At 46.3% G+C, this 18142-nt stretch overlaps 1 protein-coding gene and 1 pseudogene across 1 annotated transcript; both read left to right on the top strand.

Moving 5' to 3' along the window:
* The first annotated feature begins 4202 nt into the window (after nucleotides 1–4202).
* Nucleotides 4203–5324, top strand: LOC103731248 (EKC/KEOPS complex subunit LAGE3-like). The gene is made up of 3 exons (XM_008829616.1): nucleotides 4203–4525; nucleotides 4884–5012; nucleotides 5180–5324. The coding sequence occupies exons 1-3, from the start codon at nucleotides 4203–4205 to the stop codon at nucleotides 5322–5324; spliced, it is 597 nt and encodes a 198-aa protein (XP_008827838.1).
* Nucleotides 5325–8293: 2969 nt separating this feature from the next.
* On the top strand, nucleotides 8294–8651 carry LOC103731233 (annotated as a pseudogene).
* Nucleotides 8652–18142: the final 9491 nt, after the last annotated feature.

Here is an 18142-nt window from a genome sequence, read left to right as displayed (position 1 = left end):
CAGAAGCTTCCTCACATGAGGGCCCTTCCCCACTCGGCCTGTACCCATGAACCCTCAGTGTGCGTTTCTTCCCGCCCAGACACATCTGTCAGGATTTCTTAGACCACCGAAAGCCCGAGGTTGCAGGAATCCCAGCGTGGCAGCAGTTCTCAGTGAGGAAACCTGGGTGTTCACACTGTCTGTGCAAGTATATCCAGCCTCTCAGGGACACTTGCAGATATTAAGACCTTGACAGATGGTTCTGCTGCACTGCTCTGCCCAAATTTTACCCTCTGGACCCAGAACTCCCTCCTGCACAAAACAGCCTCATATCTGTCACCAGTCAAACATCACCTAATGTCACTGATGAATATAGATGAATGGGAAGGTTCATCAGAATCCTGGATGCTGGCTGATGGCAGGAACAGATACCCATCCCTTTGAACATGTTCCTAGGGCTGGATCCCATTTGTAGGACTGTCAGCAGGGTGGTCACAGGGGAATTTCTTCCTGTGGTCACTGTCAGGATTCTGAAGACCCCAGGAGATTCACTGATGAGGTGGGAGTCGTGCCTTGTAGGAATCATTGGCCAGAACAGTGGCCTCTGGTTGCATTCCAGGAAAGAGGCACACCATATGGCAGAAAACCATGATGAAGAGGTGTGTTTACACATACCCCATGAAATCTCGTTTTCTTTAATGGGCAGAGTTATCTAGAAGGACAGAGTTTTTAAAAAGCAGGGTAGGGCTGGCTTTCAGCACTTTATTTCCTGCAACATGGTGACACTTGCTGAGCTGTGTAGGTCCCTGAGAGCGTCTGAGATCTGTAGGCTGAAAACTAAGGCACAGGGGCTGTTGCAGTCTGGGATGAAGGCCGAGGACACCTTGGTGGTCCAGGTATCCCTGGAGTCCAGGGCCATCTTGGTTATTCCCAAGAAGCAAGAGTCACAGATCACAGAGCTAACATGGGACTCACAAGCACATCACCTAACCTGTGTCGAGATGATCTGTCAGGATCTGGAGGTCATTCTTTTACAGGCATGTGTGGATATCCCAGAAGATGGTCTGTCCACAGACTGAGTCAGGGCTGGATGGATGCTGCAAGACCACAGCCAGAGACCAGGAAATAGATTACTTCATTTGTTTTGGATTCAGTCCAGTCAGGTGGGGTGGAGGATGTTCCATAGAGAGTAGGTCTGATCAAGAGCATAAAGGAATCTCTGAAGAGTACATCCAGATGGACAATGAAGCAAAGACTTCTACAGATTTCCATGAGATCATTATTTATTATACTGAAGAATGAAAGCATGAAATGTTCAGCAATTGCATCATAATTATTTTTAATTTTTTTTCCTGAATTTTTGGGAGAGAATCTCGTTATGAAGCCCCAGCTGACTCAGAACTCACTGTGTAGACCAGGTCGGCCTCTTAACTCACAAAGATCCACTTGCCTCTACCTCCTAACTGCTGGGATTAGAGATGTGTGCCACCACACCTGGAGTTTTTGTTTGTTTTTGTTTGGAGTTTTTTATGTGTTTGAGTGTTTTGTTTTCATGTATAAGTGCACCACGTGCAGGCAGTGCCAGCAGAGGCCAGAACAGGGCATCAGATCCCCTGAGACCAGAGTTACAAATCATTCTTATCCACCACCATGTGGGTATTGGGAACCGAATCCAGGTGCTCTGCAGGAACAGCAAGTGCTCTTAACCACTGAGCCATCCCTCCAGACCCTACACCATAATTCTTTATGCATCTATTCCACTACATGTCTGTGAAGAATTTTTTAGAAACTCATACATTCGATGAAAATGGTTTAGAACTTTATTTATAATAATGATGGGCTGTTTGTATTATGCAATTGGTATAAAAATGCAGCAACCAAACTCAGAAAACATACCAAAAAGTGTTGTCTGATGTTCAAGCTGAAAAACAAGAGTTTCAATTTTCTTCTACATCCCAACTTTTCTCTTTAGCCACATGAATATCTGAATTGCAGAATCTCCCTCACCACAGGAAAAAAGCCAAAATATATGGAGGGACAGAGGCTGAAAAGTAACTCAGATGAAGATAAGTGGCCTCGTTGTATTTTCTACCTTAACAAACATTTCCATACCTCCCTATTCCAGCAACAGGGAAACAACAACAGGCTGGGGAGTCCCAAAACACCAACACAGTTCAGCCATTAGGCCCCAGGATGAGGTGTCAGCCAGTGCTCATACCAAATTCCTAGGTAAGGATGCTGGACCTAGGGGAAATTAGGTTAGGCCTAGCCACCTCTGCCTGACTGAAGCCTAGCAAAAGAAATAAGGATACAAAGTGCTGCATAGTCTGCACCAACAGAGCAACCTGGTCCAGTCCAGAAGTCATGGTCCAGGTCTCCAAAAGTCTTCAGCTAAAAGTGAGTGGGCGAAAGAGAAAGGTGATAACCCTGGATTTACTCCTGGTAATCCCTCTGGTAGGGACAGGCCATGTTCATCAAGGTGTAGTCTTGGACCTACCTATTCTTGGGTAATCCCATTGACCTCTGGTAAGGACATTTTAATGGGGAGTGAACCCAGCCACAGGCTACCATGGACCATCCAGACCCTTTTGTGTACATTGCCTGACACAGAGAGGTCTCTCTGAAGTGCACCTTGAAGGGGCTGGTCCTGTGGGGCCAGACACCGGAAGGTTATCTATGCTTCCATACATGACAGAAAGGTACCATGAGGATGCTACTGGAGGGATGGTTAAGGCACCAGATAGCACTGACTTTGTATCTCAGGCTTCCTATCATTCTGAGGCATGTCCCCCAATCCGCCCCCCACTCTGACCCAGCTGCCCTAGGTCTCTGTCCCAAACTTGGCACCAGCCAAGTCGGCCCCTCACCCCTACTGGACCAAGCCCCGAGTTGTCCTCAATCCTGCTGTTTCCTTGGATGTATTCTTCTGAGACTCCCCTATGCTCAGTAAGCCCCACACTTCACCAAACATCCTCCAGCAATGGACTGGACTGAATGGGATACATATGAATATCTCCTTTCTGACCCTCTGTCTGTGGTACCAAGGCACCCATCCAGCCTTGACTCTACCTGTGCACCAAATCCGGCATGCCACACAGGCGTGACAAAAGAAGGCCTCTGTACCCTGGCACACTGCATCCTCCGGATTCTGGTAGGACATCGCCACTTCGGCCAGGGGTATGAGGTGACTTTGAGTCAAGTAGGAGAGCCTCTCCTGTGGCTCCTGCCTCTCAGTTACCAACATGGGTACCAGTACTGTGGCTGTCAGGCCTACCGGGGTTTTCTTGGCGTTTATTCCCTACTTCAGTAGCTTCTGCATCTTGGCCTGCAGCCTGCATAGTTGCTCACCCTTCTTCCACAGTCTGAGTGGTGGAACCCACAGTCCCCCACTACCTGAGCATCTCCAAGTAGCAAGAAACATTAACTGCTACAGGAAGTGCTGCCAGGCCCTGACAAATGAAAACACATGTGACTTCAACGAGCTTGCAGAAATATACCTCTTCCACAGTGTTTCCTGCCAAAATAAAAGCCTCTGTGCTGGACTCGAACCAGAGGCCATGACTGTGACCGATGGTTCCTATAAGCCCATCGTGCTTTCAGAACATAGGAATCCAGGGCGGTGATGGACCTCCTTTTTCTACTACACCAATCAGTGTCATTAAGAGATGCCCGGCTGGTGGGGGATGTGGGGCTTCATTGTGTACAAGGGGTTCTGGGTCCAGGGGAACAGTTTGTACCGGAGCAGTCGGGTAGAGCAGCTTGGCGGAACCATCTGTCATGGTCTTAAAATCTCCGGGTGTGTGAGACACAGGTCAGCCTGCTTGCGAGGCCACTCTGAATATCCAGGTTGCCCCAACCAGGACCGCTGCCAAGCTGAGCTTCCTGAGGCCTTAGGCTTTCTGATTCCTAGGGGAGCAGTGACACAGGTGGATGGAGCAACGTGTAGGAAATCTACACTGAGGGGTTCCGCCAACACAAGTTCCCTGGGAGGAACCCCGTCTTCCTGGTCCTTGGAGACCCCCAGGGGAGGGGGCGCGAGAGAACACATGCTCAGCGGGAACAAACCAACCCTCGCGAGAACTGTTTGCGCAGGCGCAGTGGAACGCACGTGGCACGCTCTATATAAATGAGCGGGGCTTCGTACTGCGTCTCAGTTCCTTAGTGGAGCGGGAGTGTGAAGTGAGGGTCGAGATCGGAGAACAGACTGAGAAGCGCGAGTAACCATGCAGAACCCTGGTGAGGGAGCAGCTGACAGAGCAAGCGGTGAAGAAGGTGAGGATGGGCAGCGCAGATCTAGATCTCCTGATGCCCAGGCTAGCTCCCAGAGTTCAGCACCCGAGGGTAGCCATGGCAACCTCCCTCAGCCTAGTGGCGGTCAGGCTTCTGGTAGCCAGGCTGCTCCCAGCAGCCCCAGCCCAGGCCACCCCGTAGGCTCAGGAGCAGCAGTTGAGGAGGCAGCCGCTCCTCCCGAGGGCGAGCAGGCTCCACTGGTCCCCGGACCCAGTGGAGACACGGCGACAGCCACTAGAAACCGACTCCTGGAATTGTATCCTTTCCTGTGGCCCCTAGCTTGGGGCTGTGTACACAGAGGGAGGCTGACTGCTAGAAAGGCTTTCGGGGCCTAGTGCCAGGAGGTTGACAGCAGGGGATGGGAAGGATGGCGGATGCAGTGGGGACAATCAGGCATAACCTTAGTTGACATCCTGGCAGGACAGAGTCACCTATGGCCAAGAGCCGGAATCTTTGAAGATGTGGGCGGTGGCTGGGGCTTATCAGGAACGAAGGGCTCGTAGGCCTGCTCTTGGGTGGCAGGAGGGGACATTGAGGCAGGCCTTGAAGGGGTATTCAGGCCAAGGCAGAAGGAAACCCAGTCGAGGACGGTGCCTTAACCTTGTCTCCCCCAGCTCTGTAGCAGTGCCTTTCCGTTCACCTGTGGAGGCAGACATGGCCCGCAGGTCCCTGATCGCCAATGCCCAGCGCCAGCAAGTGACGATTCAACCAGAATTCACAGTGAACGACAGTACCCTGACTGTGTCAGTCACCGAAAGTCTGGAGTGGGGGTGATCTAGGGCCTGGGATGGGACAGTGCGCACTCTAGGGGTGTTGTAATGGTGACACAGGTGGGTTAGATATAAGTAGGAGGCATGCGTGGTGGACCTGCACAGATCCCTCATCTCTTTCCTGTGTCTCTCACTTTTAGTAGGTGGACCACTGAAGATCCTGTTCTCTTCCGAATTTACATCAATGCCTTCCTTGAGCAGCTGGCTTTGGTGATGAGGAACATTCAGCGCCTTGAGTTGGTGGCTGTAGTCAAACGAGGACGGGGAAGAAGTAACAAACCCTAATGTGCTTCCCTGAAACCAGAAAAGGCAAAGGCATTTCATGTTTTGGGTAATTGTCACTTTGCCTTGAAAGTTCCAGTTTTTGATGCTGTTCCTGTACTAATCTTTTTGTTCGGCTTGTTTCCCAGTTGCTAAATGACTGGATGCTGAAATGTTTGTTACTGAACAAAGTAAAACCGACCTACTGATTTTCAGGTGTGTGTGTGATTTTATTTTGCACGATGGCATAAATTCCGAGGTCTCAGATTCGTGTGTGCTTCTTTTGGAGCAGTCGATCTGGGATTCAGATTTTTAATAGTCCAAGGTAATTGAAAACAATTCAGGAAATGGGAGGAAAAATAAGTTATTTAAGTCCAGTCATAGAATACTAAATTGTTTTTTTTTAATCTTAGCATGCAGCTTAGCAGGTCTTTTAATTTTCTTAAATATTTTTATGTGTATGAGTATTTTGTGCATGTAAGTGTACCATGTGCATGCAGTGCCAGCAAAGATCAGAAGAAGGTGTTGGATCCCCTTGAACTGGAGTTAGTTGTGAGCCACCCTATGGATGTCAGGAACCAACCAGGTCCCCTACAAGAGCAGGCAGTGCTCTTAACTGCTGAGTCATCAGTACAGTCCCTTAGCAAGTTTTTATTGTTGTCTTGGTTTTTGAGACAGGGTCTCACTATGTAGCCCTGGCTGGCCTGGAACTTACTATGTAGACCAGGGTGGCCATGATCTTACAGAGCGCCCCCCTCCCCCACCTCTGCCTCTCAAATGCTGGGATTAAAGGTGTGTGCCACCACACTCAGCATATTTAGAGGTTTTCATGGCATTTTCATACTTGCTTTTGGATTACCCTCTCTTCCCTTCTTCTCCTCTCCCCACAGTCATGCCCCCTTTAACCCTTTCACCTCCATAGCCTGTGTGTTCTCTTGCCCTCCCTAGTATTTTTTTTTTTTGGTCTTTTTGAGACAGGGTCTCCCTGTAGCCACAGCTGTCCTGCAACTCACTATGTAGACCAGGCTGGCCTTGAACTCACAGAGATCTGCCTGCCTCTGCCTCAAGTGCTGTGATTAAAGGTGTGCGCCACCACGCCTGACCCCTAGTCTTCTCTTAAGGCATCTTTTTCCCCTTGGGCCCTTTCTACTTTACTGGCATCTGCCTACACTAAACCCTGTATAAATACACCTATATAAAAATTGGAAACTAAAATTTTTATATAGAACATGGTGTTTTTCTTTCAGATTCATGATTTTTTTCACTTAGTGTAATATTTTCCAGTTCCATTCATTTTCTTTCTTGCAGGTAGTATAATTTAATTTTTATTTATGGCTTAACAAAATTCCATATGTGTGGTGTGTGTGTGTGTGCCACATTTTCATTATCTATTCATCTGTTGATAGATATCTAGGCTGATTCCATTTCCTAGCTACTGTGAAGAGTGCAATAAACATGAATAGGATGAGTAGTTGTCTTTATGGTACTGATACAGAGTCCTTTTGCCTTATGCCCAGTAGTGGAATATTAGAGTCATAAAATAGTTTGTTTTTTTAGCTTTTTGAGAAACCTGCACACTGATGTCCACAATGGCTACACGAGCTTACACTCACACCAAAAGTCAATAAGGGTTCCCCTTTCCCGAATCCTCACCAGCATATGTTGTCACCTTTTTTTTCTTGATAATAGCCATCTTGACAGACTCTCAATGCAGGTTTAATTTGCATTTCCTGATAGTAACAATGTTGAACACTTTTTAAAATATTTATTGGTGAAGCTGAAGAAATGTCTCAGTGGCTAATAGCACTGGCTATTCTTCCAGAGGACCCAGATTCAGTTCCCAGCACCCACATGGCAGCTAACAACCGTCCATAACTCCAGTTCCAGGGAATCAGACACCTTCTTCTGGCCTCTGTGGGCATTGCACAACATGGGTGCACTTACATACATGCAGACAAAATACCTATACACATAAAAAAAACAAAAAATTTTAAAATTTATTGGTGCCTTTGATCCCAGCACTGGAAAGGCAGAGACAGGTTGATCTCTGTGAAACTGACAATAGCGTAGTCTACATAGTGAGTTCCAGACCAGGCAGAGCTACATAGTGAGACCCTGTTTCAAAAAAAAAACAAAAAAAAATGTATTAGCCCTTTCTCTTCTCTCCTTTATGTGTATGAGTGTATTGCCTGTGTGTGTATAAATGCACCTGTGCCATGCAATGCCTTCGAGATCAGAAGAGGGCGTCAGATCCCCTGGAACTGGAGTTACAGACAGTTGTTAGCTGCCATGTGGGTGGTGGGATTCAAACCCAGGTCTTCTGCAAGAACAGCCTGTTTTCAACTGCTGAGCCATCTCTCCAGCCCATGTATTTCTTCTCTTAAGAACTCTCTGTTATGGGGGCTGGAGAGACGGCTCAGCGGTTAAGAGCACTGACTACTCTTGCAGAGGACCCAGGTTAGGTTTTCAGCACTGGCTAGACAGCTAAGAAGCATCCATAACCCCAGTTCTAAGGGATCTGGTGCCCTCTTCTGGTCTCTGCAGGTATTGCACAAATTGGATGCACTTACATACATGCAGGCAATACATTAATACACTTAAAACAAAAATAAATAAAAATTTTTTAAAAGAAGTGCTGGCCAGGGCTGGAGCAATGGCTCAGTGGTTAAGAGCACTGACTGCTCTTATAGAGGACCTGGATTCGACTCCCAGCACCCACATGGTGGCTAACAACTATAGGTAACGCCACTTCCAGGGTATCCGATGCCATCTTCTGGCCTCCAAGGGCATTGCACCACACAGGTACACTTATATACATACTGGGAATTGAACCTGGGTCCTCTGCAAGAGCAGTCAGTGCTCTTAACTGCTGAGCCATCTCTCCAGCCCAATATAATATTTTTTAAAAAAGAAGTGGTGGCCCTCCCTTGAAGCCACATGCTGCCCTACTTGCTGCTCCTGATGCTCTAGGCTTGAGCCACCAGCCTGAGCAGATGTTCTTCAACAGTGCCAACATCCAGCACGTGGATGTGCCCACACTGACCAGAGCTTTTGGCATCCCACCGTGCCCATGTTGAAGGTTCTGTGGCCTGTATGGTCATGGTCTACATTGGGGATGGGACCAGCACTAAGTACTTTGTGAGCAGTAGCTCAGTCACCGTGAATGCAGACTCCTTGGTGCAGTTACTGGCTAAAGAGACTGTGATGCTGGCGATGCTGGACCTAGGGGTGGCCAGGGCCAACTTGGAGAAGGCTCAGTAGGAGCTGGCAGGTGCCACAGACGAGGCTACTTGGGCCGAGATCCAGATCCATATCGAAGCCAATAAGGCCCTGGTGAAGGCTCTGGAGTAGGCTCCATGTAGGCCCAACCAGGAAACTGAAACAGGCTGGAAGCTGCTGGGGGGCCAGGCCCTGTCGCTGCGAGGGTGGCCACCAGGGGACAGTGTCTGCCTGAGGCTGAGGTGGCTCCAACCTGCCGACCTCAACCCCAGGACCCCACAACCTGCAGGGCTCCCCTACCCCAGCGCCCTGGCTCAGAGAATATGATGTTGCCAGAGGACTTCATAGATTGCCCTTTATCATATTCAAGAAGTTCTCTTCTGTTACCAGTTAAGTGTTTTAATCATTTAAAGGATGTTGGATTTTGTCAAAACTATTTCTTATTTTATTTTTTGAGACAGGGTCTTATTATGAACCCCTGGCTGGCCTGGAACTCACAGAGATCTGCCTGTCTCTGCCTCCCCAGTGCTGAAATTAAAGTTATGCAACACCAGACTTATCAATACTTTTTGATTCTGCATCAGTTAAAATGATTGTGTCAGGGTTTTTCCTCTGTCCTGTTAAAGTAATGTATTACACCGATTTTTCTCATGTGGATCTACTCTTAGATTCCGAGGATCTCACTTAGTCAGGCTTCATGTAACCTTTGAAATATGCTGCTGGGGGCTGGAGAGATGGCTTGGTGGTTAAGAACACTGGCTGTTCCTGCAGAATGCCTGGGTCCAAATCCCAGCACCACAGGGCAGCTAACAACTGTCCATAACTCCAGTTCCAGGGGATCCAACTCCCCCTTCTGTCCTCTGCAGGCATTGTACAACATGGGTGCATTTACATACATGCAGGCAATACATGCATACATATAAAATAAAAATAATAAAATTTTTAAAATTTTTTAGAAGAAATATGCTGTTGGATTCAGGTTGCTGATATTGTGTTGAGGGCTTTGACAGCTATATTCATCAGGATGCTGATCTGTAGTTTTCTTCTAGTTTCTTTACAAGACCTTAGTATCATATTAATACTTGCATTACAGAATGAGCTAGAAACTATTTCTCTTTCTGTATTTTGGAAGATTTTTAGAAGGATGGGATATGGGCGTGCGGGGATCTCGGGGTGCCAGCTGCTGGGCGTGGCGCCAGTCTCCCACACGTCACTGGAGTGCAGCGGGTCCCGCAGGCCGCGTCTGCTGTTCAGGTCCCTGGCTCTCCGCAGCTGGGGTGCGCGGGTTTCGCGCACCGCGTTGCCATGGGTCTCTGCTACCAGAGCTGGTGGCTCTAGGACCGCTGTCAGCTGCCCAGTTGGCTTCTGTTTCAATTTCCACCATGCACTCTCTCTCTAAGTTCGAGACCTGTCGGCCACCAGGTCACGAGGGGAGGTGCAAGAAACGGTGAAAGCAGGGTCGTCGTGAGTCGATGACGGAAGGATAGCCCCCCCCCCGGGGAGACTGGATCACAGGATTCAGCTGCCCGGTCGGGTTCTGTTTCTCGCACCTCCCCTGGCACCACCTGGAGGCCAACAGGTCTCGAACTTAGAGAGAGTGCATGGTGGAAATTGAAACGGACAGTAGAAGAAGCCTTAGCTGATAGGTACTCCTGGAATGCCCCATTTACATAGGGCAGTGGGCTTCTATCAGGCTATCAGACAACGCCTGATTAAAACCTGGTAGCTCCTGTGCCGGAGGGCATGTATCTTGTGACGGGCATTTCAAAAGTAAGTCAAGGAGGAGAACAGAAGGCGTCCCGCTGAGAAGGGGAGTCTCCCCATTCTCGCCGAGCCACCTTGTGGCTATCCGGACATGGGGAGACTGCTACCCTAAACAGCAGGGGTCCCCAACAATGGATGTTAATTCTTCCTTGAATGTTTGGTGAAATCCACCATGTGAAAACATCTGATTACAAACTTTTCGTTGGTGGGGGTCATTTTCTTATTATTCTCATAAGTTTTTTAATGTTTTTATTTTATATGTATGAGTGTATGTCTGCATGTGTGTAAGAACACCCATACCAAGCCACACAGACAGACAGACAGACACACACACACACACACACACACACACAATTTTTTTAATCATTTTGGTCTTTTTTGAGACAGGGTCTCCCTGTAGCCCCAGCTGACCTGAAAATTGGTATGTAGAACAGGCTGGGCTTGAACTCACAGATATCTGCCTGCCTCTGCCTCCTGAGTGTGGGGATTAAAGGTATGCACCACCAAACCTGGCAAATTTAAAAATTTTTAAATGAATCTCCTATGCATCTATTTGTTGTCTATGCTGTTTTCCCTTCACAAATATTGACATTTAACACACCAGTTATTTTGTCTACCCCTCTAGAATATAACCTTCATGAGGTGACAGTTTCTAATCTGTGTTGTTCCCCACTGCAGATCTAATATCTAGCAGTCTTTTTAAATATTTTATTTATTATTTTTATTTTATGTGTATGAGTGTATTGCCTGCATGTAAGTGCACCCATGTCATGCAATGCCCATGGAGATCAGAAGAAGGTGTTGGATCCCCTGGAACTGGGGTTACAGACAGGTGTTAGCCACCATGTGGGTGCTGGGAATCGAACCTGGATCCTCTGCAAGTGCAGTCAGTGCTCTTAATCACTGAGCCATCTCTCCAGCCCCAAGACCTAGCAATCTTTGACACTCAGTATCTGTCAAATAAATATATGACTCAATGTAGTTACAGCTTAGTGAGTGAAAGGGAGAGCAGTTCCAGATAAGGTAGAAGCTCATGAGTCACAGTCATTTTGATTTTAGCTTGAAGTGCAATAGAAGTCATAGAAAGGTTTCAAACAAGGGAGTAAATGATCATATTTGCATTTTAAAATCAATCTGGAAAAGAGATTTAAGGGAGACCATTATGGAGGCTAAGAAATCAATAACTTTACTGACATTAGCCTTCAGGAGAGAGATAAAGGTGCCTTGAGGTGGGGAAAGAATAGTAAAAATGGAGAAAAGGTGATGAATTCAAGAGAGGTTTTAAATGTAAGAACTGGCAAATGGATCAGATGAGGAAGAGCTGCCAGTGATCATCTACAGAGTCAAGCTATCTTGGAGCAGGAAGATCAGCCACCTGTTGGATAGCACCAATGGACCACAGATGATATCACAAAGAACAGAATTGGTCAGGTGAGCTGTGCCCACGTTTCTTACCCCAATTTTTTCTATTGAGCTTTTGTAGTTTTGTTTTTGTTTTTGTTTTTGGTCTTTTTGACACAGGGTCTCCCCATAGTCTCAGCTGCTCTGGAACTCGCTATGTAGACCAGGCTGGCCTTGAACTCAGAGAGATCCGCCTGCCTCTGCCTCCCAAGTGCTGGGACTAAAGGCGTGTGCCACTATGCTGGGCTCGAGCTTTTGTAGTTTTATACAATGGTTCTTAATCAAATTTAGTCCCCCTCACCCATCCATGCCTCCCTTCCCCCACTAGACCTCATCATGTATTTCCGCCATACATGTTAAATCCCATCCAGTCAAGCATCTATATCCAGATGTCCTTCAGTATAAATTCATCCACCCACCAGAGTCTAGTCAGCCCATCTAGAGATCATATGTAAGGCATACCCTCCCTCATCCAGCATCAATCAGTCTCCAATAGTTCTCAGTCTACGGCCCGTCACCCACTTCTCTCTTCCCCTCTGAGTCCTTGTTTAATTGAGTTGTCATGTGTCCTGTGCTCGACACCACCATTGCCACAAGTTCAGATGTGCAGGCTTCCCTGTGTTCATGTACCAGCCCTGGCTCTTACAATCTTTCTGCCCCCTAAATGGTCCCTAAGCTGTAGGTGAGTGAGGTTCAATATAGGAATCCCATCCGAGGATACAAACTCTGCAGTCTCTTATTCTTTAAAACTTGGCCAGTTATGGCCTTCTGTGTGCATTGCAGTCTGTTGTATAACAAAGCTTTACTGGTGAGAGTTGAGGGATGCATAAGTTTTCTTTGTACCTCTTGTCCCACTATGTTCCATCAGCCTTAGGTGTAGAGGTTCAACTGTAGATGTGTCGCTTAGGACTTGGCATCTCTCAGACGTATATTCTGTGTGTCTGAGCAGTTGTCTCACCCAAAATATAAGAAAATGGTTGTTGTTTCAGACCAGAAGGTTGTCATGGAGTTTATTATACAGACAAACCAAACAGCAGTCTTGCTAAGAACAAACAGAAGTACAGGACAAATGTAAAACCATGTTTGTAAGGCAATAGAGCCACAGAAGAAATAAGAGCTGATAAGACCACGATTCTACAGAGAGGAGAAATTTACAGACATGAGCAGAGGAACAGCAGCTCTGTTTCTTTTGTTTATTTGGTTGGTTGATTAGTTGGTTGGTTTTGTTTTGTGACAAGAGTCTCACTACATAGCTGAGGCTACGCTGGAACTTTTACTCTTTCTTCCTGATTAGCTTGGCTTACAGGTATGTGCCACCACATCTAGCAGCTATTGCTTTTTGTTTAGATGAAAATGGTATTTGTTGCCAAAGGCTTAGCAATGATCTGAACTTGAACCAAGCAAAAGGACCCTCAAAGTTCAGTCTGAACAGCAGAGACTTTAGCAGTCATATGAGGCTACAGTGACAGAACTGGAGGATTTGGAGCCCTTAAATACACAGACAGTCTCCCCCAAAATATTTGCATAGTTTTGAAGATGTGCATTGTGGGAAGATACACAACCTAAGCTGAAAACCTTTAAGCAGTGGTGCAATGTTCTATGACCTCACAGTGCTTACAGAACAAAGTCCTGTTAAAAGATGGTCTGGAAAACAAGAAATGTGGAAGAAAATGCTGATGGGAAGGGTAAAATTACAATGGTTTTTCTCAAGTGTTTCCCTGGAGATAACTTTACCTTCCAGTGCAGATAGAGGCTGAGGATGACTCCTAGGAATAGAGAAATTGGCAGAACTTCAGGTGGTTAACTGTGGCTGAAAGGATAAAACTGAATTAAGGGACACATGAATTTTCTAGGTTACTACCACAAACTGGATGACTTAAAGCAACAAATTGATTCCTCTAACAGCTCAGGAGGCCAGAATTACGAAGTTAATGTGTCATGAAGCCAAGTTTCTCCTAGTTTAGGTGGTTGCTGGCCATCACTTGGCATCTTGGTGGATAGACATCATTTCACCTGTCTCTACCTTCATATGACCATCTCTGTGTCTGTGCCTCATTTTTTGAGACATAGTATCCCTGAAGCCTCAGCTGGCCTGGAACTCACTATGTAGACCAGGCTGGCCTTGATCTCACCAGTATCCACCTGCCTCTGCCTCCCCAGTGCTGGTACTAAAGGCACGTACCACTACATCCAGCTCTCTTTTTTTAATAAGGACACCAAATGCATCCAGCTTAGGATCTACCATACTCCAGTTTGTCCATATGTTAACTTGCTGAAGTCTGAAGATACCTGGTTTCCAAGTACAGTCACATATACTGGCTCATTTCACTTAGCATAATGATTCCCAGTGATATCCAGTTTCCTACAAATGATTTTATTTTTCTTTGCAGCTGACTAAAATCCCATTGTATGTGTGTACCACATTTGCTTTATCCATTCATCTGTTGATGGACAGTGTGGTGGTTTGAATGAGAATGCCCCCCACAGGCTCCAAGTATTTGGACATTCTGTCCCCAGTTGGTGGCACTGTTTTGGGAGGTTTTAGGAGGTGCAACCTTGTTGGAGGAAGCACATCACTGAGGGTGGGCTCTGAGAGCTCTTAACTCTTGTCAGATTTCCAATGGCTGTTTGCTTCCTGTGCCTGCTTGAAGATATGATCATTCTGCTTTCTGCTCCAGCCACCTCTGCCTCCATGCCTCCCCCACCATTATGGAATCTAATCCTCTGGAACCATAAGTTCAAATAAACTCTTCCTTCTATAAGCTGCTTTGGCCACGGTGTTTTATCACAGCAACAGAAAAGTAACTATACAGACAGCTATTTCTTGCCCAGAATGAGTAGAAATCCCTATGATGCATTGACTTTGAGTCCATTAAGGGTGTGTGTGTGTGTGTGTGTGTGTGTGTGTGTGTGTGTGTGTATGATGAAACTAGAAAAGGAACCATGTAAGGGGAGGAAGAGATGTTAAGGAAGGAGAGGAAGAAACAGGGTAATGGAATACTTGAAAGCAGAAGGGGGCTACTGGAAAGAAGGAAGGGGCAAGAAGAGTAGAATGTGGGGGGAGGGAGGAGAGTCAGGGAGGGGAAGAATAAGAACAAAGTATGTGTGAAAATTCCATGATGAAACTCATTACTTTGTATGCTGTTTCAAAAAAAATTTTTTAAAGAGTTGGGGTTGGAGAGATGGCTCAGTAGTTAAGAGCACTGACTGCTTTTGCAGAGGACCCGGGTTCAGTTCCTAGCACTCACATGGTGGCTCACAACTGTCTGTAACTAGTGCCAGGAGATCCAACACTTTCATCTGGCCTCTGAGGGCGCTTACATACATGTAGGCAAAACACTCATACACATAAAAAAAAATTTAAAACTCACATTCCCCAGGAGTTGAGATTTGAGCATATCTTCTTGTTTTGTTTGTTTTGATTTGCTTTACTTTGTTAATACAGGATCTCACTATGTAGCCCTTGCCTTCCTGAAACTCCACTGTGGCCCAGACTGGTCTCAAACTTGTGGCACTCGTCCTACCTCAATTGAGTACTAGGATTACAGGTGTGTGTCACTTGGCCTAGATTGAACATATCTTATTGGAGACACAATTCAGCTCACACCAGGAGACTTCACACACATATACACAATATTAGTAGAAACAAGGGCAAAAATCATATGATAATCTTTATAGACATCAGAAAAAAATTGATACCATTATCATATCTCTCCATGTATCTCCTAAAATCAGGCCTTGGTTCTGACAAAAAATCTGGGCAAGTACATTGTAAAATGCCTTTTGTTCAATGATACAATGTTGGTTAGTTCTTAAATACCAACCAGAAAAGACTTTGCAGGAAATAAAATATTTCTGCAGTGTTGTTATAAGAGCACAATAGAAACCTTTGTCTAAATATTCACAAACTCTTGCTCCTAATTATTCAGAAGTAAAGGAAGCTATCCTTATATAATAGAATGTGATACACACAGAAGGCCACAACTGGCTAAGTTTGAGAGAATAGGAGACTGCAGAGTGTGTGTCCCAGGGTAGGACTCCTGCGTTAAACCTCGACCACCCATGGCTCACAGACCATTGCAGAAGAGGGAGCAGAAAGATCATTAAGAGCTAGGGTTCATACATGAACATATGGAAAGAGTGGCTTTCAGGCCAGTGGAAGCTTGCTCATGTGAACTTGCAGCAATGGTGGTGGTGTACACAAGACCCATGCTGACTCAAGGGCCCAACATGGAGCAAGGTTAATGGGTGCCAGGCCTGGCCTTAGCCTGGGAACTGTTGGCAACTGATTACTGCTGGGAGAGGGAAAGTAGATCTTTAAGATCTCTAGATAGGCTGACTAGCTCCAGCGAGTGAACCTGCACCAAAGCATATCTGGATACAAATGCTTGACTAGACAGGAGTTAACATATATGACAGAATGTTTGAAGTCCAGTGGGGGAACTGTGGGGGTCATAGATGGGAGAGGGGATCTAATTTTGATTAAGAGCTAGTGTATGAAATGCACAAAAACTCAATAAAAATATTTTTTTATAAAAAGAGCTAAAGGGCCAAGCGTGGTAGCACACACATTTAATCCCAGCACTCAGAGGCAGAGGCAGGCGCATCTCTGTGAGCCAGCCTGGTCTCCATAGTGAGTTCCACGACAGCTGGGGTTGCAGGGAGACCCTGTCTCAAAAAGACAAAAGAAATAAAAGAAGTAAATGAAGCTAGTGAAACAAAGGACATAATCCACTGCCCCTCGTTTATATGATGAAGGCTTGAGTAGGCAGGAAACAGATATGAGAGAATCATGCAGCTCTATTTTAGTGGCTGTGTATCCTGAAGGTCAGAATGTTATTATCATGTGATTTTTGTCCTCTATTATTAATACTGTGTGTATGTCTTCAGGTAAGAATGCAGAAATGCCACAATGATGTGGTGCCTGAACCAAGACAGCCTAACTCTTGGAGTTTAAAGAGTGAATCTGATTTGTTCTTAGACCTGTTCTTCCTGATTTCTCTCAGAACTGTTCCTCCAACTAAAATACATACTCTCCTTTTTTAAAAAAATTTAAACTGGGCATCCAGGATGCTGTGGGAAGGAAATAAAGAACTTTTTCTTATCAAGGAAGAATTTTCCATTTTGGACATCTACTAAACTATAACTGCCCCGACCCGCGGAGCAACAGCGTGGGGCACCGAGACTGAACCTGGAGGAATGAATAGACAGGGGGCACAAAGAAATGGAGACAAGACAGTATTCTGATCAAATCTCATTTATTGAGCAATCACACAGTGTTAATATAGTAAATCGGAGGGTGGGGGAAGGTAAAGGGTGGAGAGAAGGCGGGGGGAGTGGAAGGCGGCAAGGCCCTGCTGGGGAATTTCTACTACAGTCATGAGCCCTGGTGGTTTCACAAGATAAGGAAGTAAAATGTAGAAAAAAATCAGGGCAAGAAAAACATGTTTTTACAAGGCCACCTGGTTGTTTCAAACTGGGGCAGGGGTACACTTAAGACTTGGCCTCCAACATCTCCTCCCTTCTACTTTAATAAAGGTAATCCAGACTCCTCCCGTGAGAGGCTATAGTTCTCACAGTTTTGCTCTTGGTACTTTTGGGGAGGCGAAGCAGAGCAGTGAGGGGCCCTTGGGTCCCTGCCCGGGTGACTGCGCCTGTCTTAGGTTGGAAGGGATCTCCCCCAAATCATACACCCATCATGGGATGAGGCCGCAGCTTTGGCGGCCCTCCTGTCTTAGGTGTTTTAGTGAGGGGGCCACTTCTCTTACCCGTCTCTGGCTGCCAGTCAAGCTCGGCGGGCAAAGGTGAATGTACCAACCTCATGCTAGTCTGGTTATAGATGTTAGGGAGTTATAAGTCCAAGGTTAAGGTACCAGGAGACCTCAAGGGTCTGTCATATTCAGTTTCCAGGGGCTCAGTCATCTCTAAGCGTTGATAGTGGATTTGAATGGGCTTAGATAAAATTGAATCAACCTGTTGTTTGATAAATTTTGTGATCCTATTGAATGCCCAGGGCCCAAGGGAAATTACTATCAGAAGGCCGAGGAGGGGGCCAAGGAGGGGAAGGAGGTAGGGCATGAGTCCGCCAAGTCCGGTCCAGAAGGGATTGTCTTGTAGTTCTCGAAGTCACTTTTCTAATTGTTCTTGGAGATTTTTTATCTTATCTTGAACTATGTTGGATTTGTTGGCGTAGAAACAGCACTTCTCCTGTAAAAACAAGCAGATGCCTCCCTTTTTGGCAGTTAACAAGTCTAGACCTCTTCTGTTTTGAAGGACTACCTCAGCCAGGCTATCAAGTTGTGTCTGGATCTCTATTATGGTTTCTGAGAGAAGTTGAACATCATCAATCAATTGTTGGGAGAGTTTATAGTAGGTGTGGGTGGCCACCCCCAAGCCTGCAGTTCCAGTAGCCAGCCCGGCGGTTACACCGAGTGTTATCATTAAGGGAATCATTTGGA

This window comes from Nannospalax galili, unplaced genomic scaffold, assembly GCF_000622305.1.
Source record: "Nannospalax galili isolate Female #2095 unplaced genomic scaffold, S.galili_v1.0 scaffold513, whole genome shotgun sequence".
Classification (NCBI taxonomy): Eukaryota; Metazoa; Chordata; class Mammalia; order Rodentia; family Spalacidae; genus Nannospalax; species Nannospalax galili.
This window is presented reverse-complemented; position numbering and strand designations above follow the sequence as displayed.